The 14,612-nt window shown below is 40.0% G+C and overlaps 2 protein-coding genes across 3 annotated transcripts in view; one reads left to right on the top strand and one right to left on the bottom strand.

Moving 5' to 3' along the window:
• Nucleotides 1-7,990, top strand: part of NEMF (nuclear export mediator factor) — a 66,800-nt gene extending 58,810 nt beyond the window's left edge. The window contains 7 exon segments of the mRNA XM_006160502.3: nucleotides 3,213-3,290; nucleotides 3,446-3,643; nucleotides 4,374-4,406; nucleotides 6,280-6,380; nucleotides 6,472-6,515; nucleotides 6,597-6,676; nucleotides 6,918-7,990. Coding sequence (XP_006160564.1) covers nucleotides 3,213-3,290; nucleotides 3,446-3,643; nucleotides 4,374-4,406; nucleotides 6,280-6,380; nucleotides 6,472-6,515; nucleotides 6,597-6,676; nucleotides 6,918-6,995 — 612 coding nt within the window. The 3' untranslated portion in view covers nucleotides 6,996-7,990.
• Nucleotides 7,991-8,695: 705 nt separating this feature from the next.
• KLHDC2 (kelch domain containing 2) overlaps nucleotides 8,696-14,612 on the bottom strand; it is a 17,183-nt gene continuing 11,266 nt past the window's right edge. For both annotated transcript variants that reach the window (XM_006160501.1, XM_006160500.2), the window contains 7 exons: nucleotides 12,978-13,058; nucleotides 12,844-12,902; nucleotides 12,274-12,383; nucleotides 11,446-11,518; nucleotides 9,545-9,632; nucleotides 9,405-9,457; nucleotides 8,696-9,004 (listed from right to left, as the gene is read on the bottom strand). In XM_006160501.1, coding sequence (XP_006160563.1) covers nucleotides 8,881-9,004; nucleotides 9,405-9,457; nucleotides 9,545-9,632; nucleotides 11,446-11,518; nucleotides 12,274-12,383; nucleotides 12,844-12,902; nucleotides 12,978-13,058 — 588 coding nt within the window. In that variant the 3' untranslated portion in view covers nucleotides 8,696-8,880. The remainder of the gene's footprint in view (nucleotides 9,005-9,404; nucleotides 9,458-9,544; nucleotides 9,633-11,445; nucleotides 11,519-12,273; nucleotides 12,384-12,843; nucleotides 12,903-12,977; nucleotides 13,059-14,612) is intronic.

Genomic DNA, 14,612 nt, shown 5'->3' with positions numbered 1-14,612 from the left:
AAAAAAAAAAAAAAGTTTAGCTTTTTCCTGTGTGCTGATTTGACAGTCCTTGTGTAATATTGCAGCCTATTAATTATCAGACAGAAGCAAACTTTTTTTCTTTAGATTTATTTACTTATTTATTTGTTGTTATTATTTTTTAATGTGATCAGAGAGAGACAGAGTGAGAGAAAGGGAAAAGGAGAAACTAAACCACCAGGCCCAGGACTCAAACTGTGGTTGGCCATGTGGGAGTCCAGTGTCTTAACCTTAACCTGCCGGCCTGAAACTATGAACTTTTATACGTTTCTCTTCAGATCTTTTTTTAGAGCACTAAGAACTTCATTTTCTTTTTCTTTTATTCATTTTTTTCTCTTTTCTTGTAAGAAAGATTTTTGTTATAGGGCACATGCACTCGCCAGACAGACAGAGAGAGACAAAAAGCAAGAAATCACCCCCTAAAGGGAATGGCCATACCACAAGCCCTTCTCCAGTTTCCTCTCAGGATTTTTGGCATAGAGGCACATGTACTGGATGTGAGTTTCAAGGTGCCAGGTCCGGGACTTAAACCATGGTCGGCCATGTGGGAGTCCAACAATATAACCATTATGCCATCTGCTGCTCCCCAGTTCTAAGATAATATGTCCTCCTACCTCAGCCTCCCAAGTGTGCGGGACCACAAGCACATATACACTAGGCTATTTCAGGCAGGGTCTTGCTGTGTTGCTTAGGCTGGTCTTGAGTCTTGAGCCTCCTCTTTCAGACTCCCAAGTCACTGGGATTATAGGTGCACACCACCACACCTGGTCTTTAGACTGGACCAGGAATCAAACCGGGGTTTCCCATGCCAACCCAGTCTGTAGCACTTAGCATCTTAGGGTGTAGCACTGTTACTGGGCCAGAATTTGAAATGTAAGTATTAGCTGTTTGCCTTTCATTTATGTTTAGGGAAATGAAGAAGAAAAAATTTCCAAATGACCCAGGGGATTTAGAAGTGACAGAGGGAAAAGACAAAGAAAAAGAAAGTGCTGTACACATTGAAGCTCCTCAGAACACAAGCAAAAATGTTCCAGCTCTGCAGCCAATGAAACGAGGACAAAAGGTAATCAATCGGGCATTAGGATGATCTGGTAAAAATAGTATAATATAGCTCACAGATAAGTCATGAGATTCTTTTTTCTTTGATAAAATTTTGATATAGGGTTTTTGTTTTTTAAAAAAAAAGTTGCAAAGTGCATGTGTGCTTGCTGGAGAGAGTAAAAATGAGACAGTACTCCCAGACAGGAATAGCTACAATGCAATCCCTTCTCCATTCTCCCTCGGGATTTTTGGGCATGCCTCCACACAGACCTGGTGTGTTTCTGAAGCCACTGGGCCCAGGACTTGAACTGCACAGTTAGCTGTGTGGGATCCAGTTGTTTCAACCACCATGCCACTGGCTGACCTGTGATGTTCCTTTAAATTTTTGAAAGTTTAAGCGAAATAGAAGATGTAGGGTTTTTTTTTGGCGTCTTTTGACTCCGAATTAGTTAAGGAGCATAGAAATCACTGTTAGACATTCTTTAGACCTTTCAGAACATTACACAGAAGTTCTCATCTTATTTACAGAAGTGGAATAGAAGATTGTGATTTGCCAAAGTCACCTAACTAGTAAGAGGTAGAGCTAATCTTTATTGAGAATTTAACAGTCATTTCTTCCTCAGTTATTAATGTGATTTTCCAGGGCCAGCAGGTGGTGTGGTGGTTAAGGCATTGGACTCCCACATGGCCGACTGTGGTTTAAGTCCCAGACCTGGTAGCTTGCTTTCTCACTTTCTCTCTCTCTCTTTCTATCTCTGGTGAGCACATGTGCCCTGTAGCATATTTTAAAATAACAATGATGGTAAATAAAATTAAATAATACTTTTTTAAAAATTATTTTTCTTAGAGTTTTTATATATTTTATTAAAGATGAGTGATAAAGAGAGGTAGTGGGTATAAAATAAATATTTGTTTTTGTTTTTTTTTCCAATTGCGAGGGTACATGTGCTCGCCAGAGAAAAAGCACCCCTCAATGGGGCATGAGAATGCCATGATCCTTTTTCCTCTATGTCTTCATCCTGTCAGGATTCTATGTATGCATGCATGTGTGCCTGGTGTGTTTTATAAACTACCAGTTCTGGGATTCGAACTGCAGTCACCCAACAGGGATCCAAAACATAGTGTGTTTTTAACTACTGTGCTATATAGCCAACCCTAAAATATACTTTTTAAAATGCCATAGTAGTGGGCCCAGCAGGTGGCGTAATGGTTACGTCATTGGACATCCATGTAGCCGACTGCAGTTCAAGTCCTAGACCTGGTGGCTTAAAACTCATATCTGGTGCATGTATGTGCATGCCCAAGATCCTGAGAGGAGAATGGAGAAGGTATTATGGTATGACCATCCCCAGAGAATGATTTCTCACTTTCTGTCTCTTTTTCTCTCTGGCGAACACATGCACCCTATAGCAAAAATCTCTCTCAATAAAAAAAATGCCATGTCAGTATAAACAAAAGGGAATTATGGAGCAAGATATCAATTATTTTTTTAAAAATAAACTCCTTTATAATCTTTTTTTTTTTTTAATTGTCACGAGGGAGCACGTTTGCTTGCCAGGGACAGACAGACATAGAGAAAGATAACACCCCCCAGTGGGGTGTGGTCACACTACAATCTCTTCTCTTTCACTTCTCCATCCTCTTGGGATTTGGGGATCCAAAATATGAGCCCAGCCTGTTTTTCTTTTTTTTTTTTTGGAGAGGTTTTTGCTATAGGGCACGTGTGTTTGCAAGAAAGACAGAATGAGACAGACAGAAAGCAAGAAATCACCCCCCAGGGGGATGGCCACGCCATAATCCCTCCTCCTCCATTCTTCTCTCGGGATCTTGAACACGCCTACACATGGCACCTGGCGTGAGTTTAAGCCACCAGGTTCAGGACTTGAACTGTAGTCAACTACATGGGAGTCCAGTGACATAGTCATTACACCAACTGCTGGTCACAGCCCAACCTGTTTCTCAAGCCACCTCGGTTGTAATTCAGACCATAGTCAGCTATGTGGTATCCAGCTACCTTAACTAGAGGCTATGAGACCAACCCCCTTTATAATCTTAATAGAATTGTCTTACAACCTTTCCTTTGTAATGGTCAGAATTTCCTATGCCTTTTTTTACTGCTGAATTTGTCTAACCAAGCTCTTGTGATTTCATAGAGTAAAATGAAAAAAATGAAGGAAAAATACAAAGACCAGGATGAAGAAGAACGTCAACTTATCATGAAATTGCTAGGGGTAAGTAATATCTAAAAACACATCCTCTTCTTCCTTTCAGTGGACACCCAGTCTAAAGCCTAGCATGTGATAAGTACTTGGTACATTTCTTGTTACAAATATTGACAGTATTGAAAATACAATATAAACTGATTTTTCTGTGTGAATTAATAAAGTCTGCAGGTTCAAACAAAGAAGAAAAAGGGAAGAAGGGGAAGAAAGGAAAAACAAAGGAGGAACCTGTGAAGAAACAGCCCCAGAAACCGAGAGGTGGACAAAGAGTTTCTGACAACATTAAAAAAGAAACTCTGTCCCTTGAGGTGGTAACTCAGGAGCTACAAGACTTGGCTGTAGATGATACACATGATGACAAGGTAAGGCTCCTACACATGTGGCTTTTGCTTCTTCAGTAGGATGACCAATCATCTCAAGGTTCTTAGGACAGGAGTAGTCTGGTAACACCTCCCCCCTGCCTTTTTAATTTTTTTTTTAATTTTTGCTATAGGACATGTGGGCTCACAGGAGAGAGACAGAAAAGGAGAGAGGGAAAGTGTATGGCCACAGCATAGTCTCTTCTCCTGTCTTCCCTGGGGATTTTGGGGCACATATGCATATGTGCCTGGCATGTTTTTGAAGCCCCGAACCCAGGACTTGAACTGTTCAGTCAGCCATGTGGGATCTAGCAGCCTCAACCACCATACCACCTAGCTAGTCCATGAGACTTTTTTTTTATATATAAATTTGTTTAAAATGCAACCAAATTTTTTTTTTCCCAGAGATTCTTTGCTATAGAGTGTGTGCTCGCTGGAGAGATGACTTTTGGTGCATTAGCATGTATTTTATGTGAAATTATTTCCCCTCCCTCTCTCCCCCCAACACACACACTTCAGAGAGCTATCGTTTTTTGAATGGTTTTGTTCCCTGAACTACACACAAATGCACACCGACTTCAGAGTCTTGGGCCCGAACAATACAACGTTGGGGCACTGTGGGTTAGTCATGACAGTTCTGTTGTATCACTGTTTATTTCTTCTCATGGTTTAATGGTGTAGAATTTTATTTAATGTTATAGGTGACTCTTATTTTTACGTTTTTTTGGAACAGGAAGAGCAAGATCTGGATCAGCAGGGAAACGAGGTATGATTATGTGTTGGGGTTCCTACTGCTCTCACTGCAACCCACTTCCACTGTGTTTGATCCGTAACTTACACTTAGAGCTGTGTAAACTTGGAAGCATTATTCTTTGTGTCTCAGTTTCCTCATCTCAGGAATGGGGGAAATGATTGTCCCTATATGGAAATAATTGTTTAACGCCAAGCATTTTGTCCTAAATCTAAGTTTATGTTGTCAAATAAATACGGACAGTCTTTAAGACAGCCCATGAAATGGAAACTCTGTAAGAAGCCCTGGAATCTATTTTTTTTTTAGGAAGAAATTTTTGTTACTGGTGCATAGACTTACCAGAGAGACAGAAAGTGAGAACTCACCACCCCAGGGTGAATGGCCATGCTGCAATCCCTTCTCCGTTCTCCTCTTGGGATTGTGGGTATGCACACACACATGCCCAGTGTATTTTAAACCACTGGGTCCAGGACTCACACCACAGTCTACTGTGTGGGAGTCCAGCAGTGTAACCATGACACCATCTGCTGGTCCACCCTAAGATCTCTTTTGAAGAACAGCTACGAGGAGGCCAGTAAATGGTGCAGTGGTTATATTGGATTCCCACATGGCTGATCACAGTTCAAGTCCCGGACCTAGTGGCTGGAAAATCATGCCAGGCGCATGTGCATGTATGCCCAAGGTCCCAGGAGGAGAACAGAGGAGAAGGGATTGCACGTGGACATACCCCTAGGGGGTGATTTCTCACTTTCCCTCTGTCTGTCTCTCGAGTGAGTGTACACACCCTTAAGGCAAAAACCTCTTTAAAAAAAAAAACTGTTAGAACAGAGAAGGCTATTCTAACACTAGGATTCTTGACTTTGACACCATTAATATTTTGGGATGGTTAATTCTTTGTTGTGGTGGGACTATTTCATGCATCACAAAATGGTTAGCAGCATCCATGGCCCAACCACTAGGTGCCAGTAAACCCCTAACCATTCCTTCCCAGCCCCCCAGATATATTGCCTCTTATCTTCTAAGGGACAGAATTCCCCCTGGAAAGAACTACTAGTCTAACCAAAATATTAGTCCCATTTCCATGTAATGGTTTTCTTAAAATCTACTTGTCATTACTACACATCATTTTTTTTAAACTTTATTTATTATTATTATTTTCCAGTTTGACTAGAGAGAAAGAGGGAAAGTGAGAAAGGAAGCAACCAGGTCCAGGACTTGAGCCATGCTTGACCATGTGCGAGTCCAGCCCTCTTAACTACCAAGCCACCTGCCAGCCCCACTACACATCATTTTAATCCAGTTTTCTGCAACTCTGATAATGTGCAACAAGTTTTTTCTCCCTTTTACTTAAATATGTCTAGAGGTAGTATTTTTTTTTTTTTTTGGAGAGGTTTTTTGCTATAGGGCGTGTGCGCTCGCTAGAGAGAGACAGAGAGACAGAAAGCGAGAAATCACCCCCCAGGGGGGATGGCCACGCTGCAATCCCTTCTCCTCCATTCTCCTCTCGGGATCTTGGGCACACACGCACATGCGCCTGGCATGAGTTTTTTAAGCCACTGGGTCCAGGACATGAACCACGGTCAACTACGTGGGAGTCCAACGACATAGCCATTAGGCTAACTGCTGGTCCCTAGAGGTAGTATTCTGAAAATCATTTTTCTCACTGCTCATTATGTTAGGCAGAAATTTTAAGTATTATAGAACAGACATTGGTCTTCAACTCTTTGGAACTATAATGCAGAGTTTAAGCACTGCTGTTCTTATTTAGACTATAATATTGTGTCCATTAGAAAAAGGTAAAAATATGTTGAGATACTAATTTGACTAATTTAGCATTCTTTTTTATTGCTGGTATAAATTAATAATTTTTTTATATTCCCTTTTTTAGGAAAATCTGTTTGATTCTTTGACAGGCCAGCCACATCCTGAAGATGTACTACTGTTTGCCATTCCAATATGTGCCCCTTATACAACCATGACAAACTATAAGTAAGTCGCCACTGGTTCACAAAACAGCTGACACAGTGGATTTAAGTGTTTTATAGTCTCTATTTAGTAACACTTGCTATTTCTTTTAAAGATATAAAGTGAAGCTTACTCCTGGAGTTCAGAAAAAGGGAAAAGGTATTTAACATTTTTTTTAGTTATGATTTTGAACAGTTTAGTGACTGAACAGAAGTAGATTCTTCTCTTTGCTATTTTCAGCTGCAAAAACAGCCTTGAATAGCTTCATGCATTACAAAGAAGCAACAGCAAGAGAAAAAGATTTATTCCGCAGCGTAAAGGTAAAATTTTAATCAGAACTTTGTGGAGGATTGGTGGTAAAATTTTAAATGTTAGTAATTATTTTCTGTTGTTTTGGTAGAAAATGCTGTTTTCCTAGAAGTAACAAAATAAGTAAAATAATTTCAGCTAAATATCGTGGAAATCCCAATCTTTTGATAGCAAAGGATACATCATTGTAATAAAAGCAACATGACTGATCATATGGGATGTAAAAATATTAAGCCATTTTCTTTTTTTTAGGACACAGATTTATCAAGAAACATTCCTGGCAAAGTGAAAGTGTCTGCACCCAATCTTCTGAATGTAAAAAGGAAATAGCCGAAATGAAATCCTAAAATATTTGACAAGAACTCATTTTATAGCCTTTCAGAATTTCAAAGATGAGGCCACCAGGTAACAGGACTTCATTTAAAAATGAACTAAACATTGCCTTGCTATATTCGCCAAAAGGACTTAATTGTTTTTTCCAGTTTTATATAGAGGACACACTGTCTATATTAGGATGCTCTAAAATATTAATGCTATTATTAAGTATACACATCTGTAGTTATTCTCCTAAATTATCTTGAAGCTTGGGAGATTAAAGCTAATAATTCATTTCACAATGTAAAGAAAATCAACAGTGAAGTGGCTTGATTGCTTAAACTACTGACTTGTTAGTCTACTGTAGATAACTTACATACATTTAGAGGCCAATCACAGGGGTTGTTTTCTTTTTTGTGGCAAGAGTAGGGGGCAGTTAAATATTACTTGTCTTGAAAGACCTAATTGAAGTGAGTTTTCTTCTGCCTTCACATATACTTATAAAAAATACATTAGACCAGATGTAAAATACAGATAATTTCCATGACTCAGCTTAAAAAATAACACCTAGAAGGTGTTGATCATTTCCATGCATTTATGCAAAAGTCTTCATTTCTTCCTTGTAATATCATTCAGTTCTGTACCATTTTAATTTCTACCTCGTATCATTATCAATAGCATGTTACGAGTATTCTAATCTAGAACATCAGAAGTGCACTTTGGGCTTACCACTCCTGACTCAGCTTTTTTCTTCTGTCTCCTAACAGAATGGAGAATAAAATCACACATTATTTTGATACATTTATGAGCTACAGGACTGTTCCTTTTTAACTGATTGGACATGTGTCTCTAGTCACCATGACCACTTTGCTTAAGTCCCTACACCAAAGCATTATTGTCAAAGCGTTGTCATTGGACTCGCATGTGGTTGACTATGGTTCGAGTCCTGGACCCAGCAGCTTAAAACTCACATACACTCACACTGGGGGGCCAGCAGGTGGTGTAATGGTTAAGGCACTGGACATTCCCACTTGGCTGACCATAGTTCAAGTCCTGGTGGCTTGTTTTCTCATTTTCCCTCTCTGTGTGTCTCTCACTAGTCAAATTAAAATAAATGAATAAAAAAAAAAAAAAAAGATCATGCTGGGCACGTGTGTGTGCATGCCCAAAATCCTGAGAGAAGAATGGAGGAGAAGGGATTGTGGTGTGGCCATTCCCCCCCCGCCCCCCGCCGGACCCCAGAGGGTGATTTCTCGCTTTAAATTTCTCTCTGTCTCTCACATGCCCTATGACAAAAATCTCTCTTGAAAAATACTAAATGGCTGTTGGTTCCTCCACATTTGTTTTAGCATTGGGTTGTTAGAAAAGTCATCATGTGTTTTTCTATGCAAAAATGCGTCATGACTTTTCTGATGACCCAATAGGTTAATTGTTAATCCTATTGAGGATGTGTTTCCATTCAAGATTAATTTTTAAAAACCCTTTATTATGTTGTATTTATGATGGTAGGCTATGTAATTACACACTGTGCTTGTCATTTTTAAAATAACCTAAAATTTTGATGTTTTTGAAAAAAATTACTTCACTGTTTTTATAATGGTAAGATTAATTTCTGCTGATAATACATCCTGAGGTTCCCAAGAAGGAAATGTGATGTCTGTGCTGTGGGGTAAAAACCCCAACATTCGTTTTCTTCTTTAATAAAAGACAGTTAGTGATGTTAAATACATTTATTGTAAACTTTAGACACAAAAATAGGTTCTCTAGGCCATTCACATGCATATTTAAACCCAAAAGCTGCAAACTACAACAACTCATATAATTGTACAAGTGATGCCACTCTGTGACATGTCCTGGTTGCTGTCCATGCAAGGCAATCAGAGGCATTATGTATGAAGCCTTAAGATCCGGAAGTGTTGTTACTACCAAACCTCTGATTAACACTGTGCAGTAAGTGTTTGGGAAGGCAGTTCCACGAGTTGGCTAACATTTCTTTAAAGCAAATGACTGCTTCTAAGCTTAACCTAAAAGTGGACAAGGAAGAGAGAAATAGAATTTCACTTTACTGTTTAGAAGTACATTCACTTAAAGAATACAAAATTTAGAAATTTTCAAGAAACTGGTTATATTAACAAAAACTCACTATTGCCCTCAATCCATAAACCTGATTTTACAAGAGCCCCTAATTTAAGAAACAATTTAAAATAATCTAAGTGTGGGGCCAGCAGGTGGCATGGTGGTTAAGGGCACTGGACTCCCACATGGCCAACCTTGGTTCAAGTCCCAGACCTGGTGGCTTGCTTTCTCACTCCCCCCACACCCCAACTCTGTCACTCTCTGATCAAATAAATCAAGTTAAATAAAATAATTCTTTTTTTAAAAAAAAAATATAATAATCTAAGTGTCAAGTATAAAGTTACTTACCGTACAAGAGATTTTGGTTGAACTGAAAATATAAGTATTTCATTACTGTGTGCCTAAAAAGTAGATTAGATATGAAGAGCACATTAAAAAGCAAGCGCTTCACAGATACGTTTTGTATTATTATGAAGTGGTATACTTACAGCTCTGTGGTGGACAAGCAGGTTATTGGCACACCCACCAAAAACAATGACTTCTCCTTCATCACTGGCACATGCTGTATGCCATAATCTGCATTTAAAACAAAACCTTGAGTTTGAAGTTACTCAAAACACCAAATTGGTCAATTACACTATAGAACAGAGCTGATGGAAATAAAGACTAGAGGTCTTGGGACCAGCAGATGGGGTAATGGTTATGTCACTAAACTCCCATGTAGTCAGTGTGGTTCAAGTCTGGACCTGGTGACTTAAAACTAGCGGGTGTGCGTGTGTGCCCAAAATCCTGAGAGGAGTTTGGAGGAGAGGGGATTGCAGCATGGCCATCCCCCCTGGGCGTGACTTCTTGCTGTATGTCCCTGTCTCTCTCGTGAGCACACGCACCCTAAGGCAAAAAAAGGAAAAAGAAAAAGACAAGATCTTAAGGTAGTTCAGACCACCATATGTTAGATATAAACTCTTTAGGAAAAGTAGCAAAAGCTAGAAAAGTCTATTTTATCTGGATTTTTTAGCAACAAAAATCTTATGGGGGGGGCCGGTAGGTGGCATCACCATGGTTAAGGTGCTGGACTCCTACGTGGCTGGCTGTGGTTCAAGTCCAGATCTGGCAGCTTGCCTTCTCTCTCTCTCTCTCTTTCTCTCTCTCTCTCTCTCTCTGGTGAGTGCACATGCCCTGTAGCAAATTTAAAAATAAGAACCTTAATTTTTAAAAAAATCTATGGGAGCTAAGTGGTGTATACCCTCTTTTACTTCCTCTTTATAGGCAAAGCCAATTGGCCTTACACAGAACATCAGGGATCCTAAAGGCCCCATCTGGGTAAACTGTGGAAGTCTCTCAAAATTGGCTAACATTTGGACCAGGTGAAGTCTTGACTAGGTTAGAGGAGTGGAATAAAAACTGAAAGCTGACAGATCTAAATGTACTTTGACCACCAATTTTGACTACCATTTCTTTTGGCAGTTCTTGAGGTTAATAGAAATAACTATCAGTGTTCAGTAGGCTCTTTTTGGGTGATTTGACTTATTAATCATGTTATACAGTGTTGTGGCAGATCTGGTTGGTTCATTTTTTCCTGGGTACATTGCTTAAGGTTTTAAAATTCCCTTTTTCATCCCACACCACATTTTTAGTTTTTAATTTTTTATTTATTTATTTTAATTTGACCAGAGAAAGACAGAGAGACAGTGGGGGAGAGGGGAATGAGAAAGCAAGCCACCAGGTCCGGGACTCGAACTGTGGTCAGCCATGTGGGAGTGTCCAGCGCCTTAACCACCAACCACCTGCTAGTCACCCCCCCCTTTTTTTTTTAGAGAGAGATTTTTGCTATAGGGCACGTGCAATTGCCACAGAGATAGGGAGACAGAAAGCCAGAAATCCCCCCTGAGGGGGGATAGCCATGCCATAATCCCTTCTCCATTCTTTTCTTAGGATTTTGGGCATGCACACACACACACACACACACACACACACACACACACACATTCCTGGCATAAGGTTTAAGCAACCGGGTCCAGGACTCAAACCGCGGTCCACTACCTGGAATTCCAGTGACATAACCATTATGCCACCTGTTGTTGGTCCCCCACCTTTTTGTTTTTTCTTCCAATATGAACTTAGATGCAGTTCAACTGAGGTAAAGAGCTTGATTTTTAACTACTTCTAATTTTTATGATAATACAAGAAAATAAATAAATAAATAAATAAATAAATAATGTAGCCTTGTTCATATACAGAATGATGGGAAAGTGAGTATCTGATACCAGGATACCACTGACTTTCTCTTAGAGAAGTGTAATGACAAACCTTAATGAATTCTTAGTAGTCTTATATCATATGGACTCCATTAATTCAGTATAAAAATGACCTTTAAATAGTTCGTTCATACCTTGGTTTTTCAGTGTAGGGATGATTAAACTGTATCCATTCATTTTTACTGATACAGTATGTCCAAGCATCACCTGATAGAAGCAAAGAAACAAGAGCTATGACATATGTTATTCTGTCTACATGACATTAACATTTAAAGGCATTCCTTGGGACCAGCAGATGGCAGGATGGTTTCATCACTGGACTCCCACATAGTTGACTGCAGTTCGAGTCCTCGACCCGGTGGCTTAAAACTCATGCTGGGAGTGTGTATGTGTATGTGTGTGTGCATGCATGCGTGCCCAAGAGGAGAATGAAGAAGGGACTACAGCATTGCCATCACCCCTGATTTCTTTCTCTGTTTCTCTGATGTGCACCTGCACCCTATACCAAAAATCTCTCTCTAAAAAGGAAGGAAGGAAGAGGGGAGGGGAGGAGAGGGGAGGAAAGGAAGAAGGAAGAAAGGAAAGTAGGGGAGGGAGGGCTTTAGTCAGAAAGCCCTTTCTTTACTTTAGGAAGTAAGTAAGAAAGGCGGTAAACCAAGATGAGTAGTTACAGAAAGAGTACTGCAGTTTTTTTTCTCTGTAATTAACTAAATAAGCTCCTTCCATATTAAAATCCTTTAGCAGGGCTTTTAAGCTCCAAGTGATTTATTTACTGGACAGATCAGCTATATGCCATATTATGGACAGTTACAAGTACGGGTATGTTATAGGGTCAAACAGCAAATGTTCTAAGCAACCCTGAAGCCCTCTGAAACATGTAATATAAGACTGTTTTTCAGCACTTTATTATATATATGGATGATTTATATACTATTTAATTATTATATTTGTAAAGGACTTACTTAGTGGCTGTTTATCAGTGGTAAATCCTCCAAAGAGAAAAAGATGATCTAAAGAAACCGGTGTTAGTGAGTGCCAGGATCGGCCAACTGGACATAGGCCTTGTGGAATTCTGAAAATAATAGCTGAGTTACAATATCTGCATTTAAAACCAGCTACTGCAGTTGATATTGAAAAATGCTGATGTTTTCTCTTAAAAGTTTAAATTTTCCTCTTACATAAAAAGCTGACTTTAAATTTAAAAAGGTTTCTTGGTATTTAACAACAACATACTCTATATACTGAACTATCTTTCTTGAAGGCATAGTCAATCCTAGATCTTTACTTTTCAACACAGTAAACATACTAAGTACCAGGCACATAGCTAGGGGAACCGAAAACAAAAAATTCCATCCTTATGGACCTAGTGATCCTATTTACTTAAACAGGAAGTTTGGTTACAGAAAATTTAATATTAATGAATTATATATAATCCATATATAATGTAATTATATAATAATAGGGAGTAAGGGGGGAAATCTGAAATTTTGGTTGAGAAACTTTTCTGAATTATTATCTGAAGTTATACCTACAATTCATTCCACTCCCATGTATCCAGGTTAAGATAGTGAAGATCATTCATTCTAGCATCCTAAAAAAGGATAATTAAGTAGTTACCATTCTGAAGAATTCAGAAGCCAGTTACTGAGCCTGTTTATGTACTCACTCGGTATCTGCCTCCAAACACAAAACCTTTGTTTCCAACGGTTGCACAGGCATGAGCAGCGCGAGGTGAAGGTGCTTTACCCTAAGTCATAAAAGTAATGTAATCAAGAAGTGGACTTCATATTAACAGAAAATACCAAAGGTTCCTCTGGATGTGCGATAAGAACATACAAGATCTTTGAGCTTTTAAAAGCTGACACACAAACTTCTGGGTAATCTAACAGTACTAAAAGCTGACTACCAAACCTGGTAATGTTATATTTTTTAGCTGCCTTACTGAATGGGTTGGTAAATATATTGAGTTGTCTGGCAGGTGGCATGGTGGTCAAAGGCATTGTACTCCCACATGGCCAACCATGGTTCCAGTCCCAGACCTGGCAGCTTGCTTTCTAACCGCCCCCCTCCCCATCCCTCTCTGGTCAAATTAAATAAATAAATAAAGTTAAATAAAACAATTCTTTTTAAAAAATATAGTGCATTGTATTTTTTCTATGTAAAAATGGGTCATGGCGGTTTGAGTCCTGGACCCAGCAGCTTAAAACTCATGCCGGGCGCATATGCGTGAATTCCCACAATCCCAAGAGGAGATTGGAGGAGCAGGGATTGTGGCATGGCCATCCCCCCAGGGGGCGATTCTTTCTCTCTCTAAAAAAAAAGTAAGAATGGGTCGCTACTGGGACCAGCAGATGGCATAGTGGTTATGTTGCTGGACTCTGACATGACCAACCACAGTTGAAGTCCTGGACCCAGCAGCTTGAAACACGCCAGTTTCGTGTGTATGCATGTCCAAAGTCTCAGAAGAGAATGCAAGAGGGGATAATGGTGCCATCCCCCTAGGGGGTGATTTCTCACTTTCTGTCTGTCTGTCTGTCCTTCCCCTCCCTCTGTCTCTCTTGCGAGCACATGTGCTCTATAGCAAAAAATCCCTCTTAAAAAAAAGGGGGGGGGAGGGACCAGCAGATGGTGTAATTGAGTACAGGACCAAGAGACTTAAAACTCAACACCGGGCGTGTATGTGTGCATGCCCAAGGTCCTGAGAGGAGAATGGAGAAGGGATTGCGGTGTGACCATGACCCCTGGAGGACATTTCTCGCTTTCTGTCTCTCTCTCTGGTGAGTACACATGGCCTATCACAGAAACTCAATTAACTGTGCTGTGATTAGGTGTAATAGTTACTTTGCTAGATTCACATGTAGTTGACCGTGGTTCAAGTTCCAGACTTGGCGGCTTGAAACTCACGCCAGGTGTATGTGCATGTGTGCCCAGGATCCCAAGAAGAAAATGGAAGAAAAGGGATTGTGGTGGGGCTGGCAGGTGGCTTGGTTAAAGACACTGGCCTCCCACATGCCTGACTGCAGTTCGAGTCTTTTGGACCTTGCAGCTTACTTCCTCACCTTTTCTCTGTCTTTCTCTGGTCAAGTTAAAACAAATAATAATAATAATAAAGTTAAATAAAATAATTCTTTAAGAAAAAGGGGGATTGGGAACCAGCAGTTAGCGTAATGGCTATGTCGCTGGACTCCCACGTAGTCGACCGCGGTTCATGTCCCGGACCTGGTGGCTTAAAACTCACGCCGGGCGCGTGTGCGTGCGTGCCCAAGATCCCGAGAGGAGAATGGAGGAGAAGGGATTGCGG

Source organism: Tupaia chinensis, unplaced genomic scaffold, assembly GCF_000334495.1.
Source record: "Tupaia chinensis unplaced genomic scaffold, TupChi_1.0 Scaffold000688_1, whole genome shotgun sequence".
Taxonomy (NCBI): domain Eukaryota; kingdom Metazoa; phylum Chordata; class Mammalia; order Scandentia; family Tupaiidae; genus Tupaia; species Tupaia belangeri.
Note: the sequence above shows the minus strand (reverse complement) of the source record. Positions and strands in the feature narration are given on the sequence as shown.